This window comes from Limulus polyphemus, unplaced genomic scaffold, assembly GCF_000517525.1.
Source record: "Limulus polyphemus unplaced genomic scaffold, Limulus_polyphemus-2.1.2 Scaffold804, whole genome shotgun sequence".
NCBI classification, from domain to species: domain Eukaryota; kingdom Metazoa; phylum Arthropoda; class Merostomata; order Xiphosura; family Limulidae; genus Limulus; species Limulus polyphemus.
Window position 1 is genome coordinate 239,316 of NW_013666414.1, and position 812 is coordinate 240,127.

Consider the following 812-nt stretch of genomic DNA (forward strand, 5'->3'; position numbering starts at 1 on the left):
AAACAATTTAGGAGGGAGGTTTATTTAGTACCTAACCCTCCCAGGTCGCCAGGACCTAAATCCAGATGATTGACTGATGGATTGATAAAAGGGAGGAAGATGTCCGAGTGGAAGTGACCCTCCTAGGTCGCGCACAAAGTCCAAACGCCGATACAGTAACATTTGCATTCCAAATTATAAAATTTATCTACTATAGAAATCTTAGAGGTCGCTACCAATCTCTCATATTTTTTCTTTACTTTCTTTATTCAAAGTTCGTTTAACAGTTTGACAATGTCCGAATATAATAGGGAATATATTGCAGACAAACTTAGAAAAGAATTGGATGCAACTTATATTGTAAGATTTTACCACATTTTCTACCGATGCTAAGTCTAAATAAGTAAATATAATAAAGTTCATGCTTGATGAAATTTGATATTTTGGTTATTTAACTGAAAATGCGAAATATAGGTAGGTTTGAGAACTTTAGTTTAAATTTAATGCACTGCCACTTCTCTTTCAGGCAGCTGCAGTCCACTAAAATTCTCAAACCTATTATCACTACTCTGCTTAAAAGTTAAAGTTCCATTGAAATAAAGGTTTTGATAATTTTTACACAGTAACAATATTCTTCATTTGTTACATTTTACAATCGTTGAGGCTGGAGATTGGATTTTCGAATGCATAACAAAAGTGGTGCTGAGTTAATTAGTGCATCTTACATTTGATTTATAATGGCCTTCTATTCTAATTATGTTCCCCCCCCCCCTCTCCTTAAATTCCATTTGAAATTAGAGTTTAGAGTATTAATCTTCAGTAATGCCACTGGC

General features: G+C 34.0%; 1 protein-coding gene across 1 annotated transcript in view; it reads left to right on the plus strand.

Moving 5' to 3' along the window:
• The first annotated feature begins 220 nt into the window (after nucleotides 1–220).
• LOC106460619 (bolA-like protein 2) overlaps nucleotides 221–812 on the plus strand; it is a 12,514-nt gene continuing 11,922 nt past the window's right edge. The window contains exon 1 of the mRNA XM_013920342.2: nucleotides 221–339. Coding sequence (XP_013775796.1) covers nucleotides 274–339 — 66 coding nt within the window. The 5' untranslated portion in view covers nucleotides 221–273. The remainder of the gene's footprint in view (nucleotides 340–812) is intronic.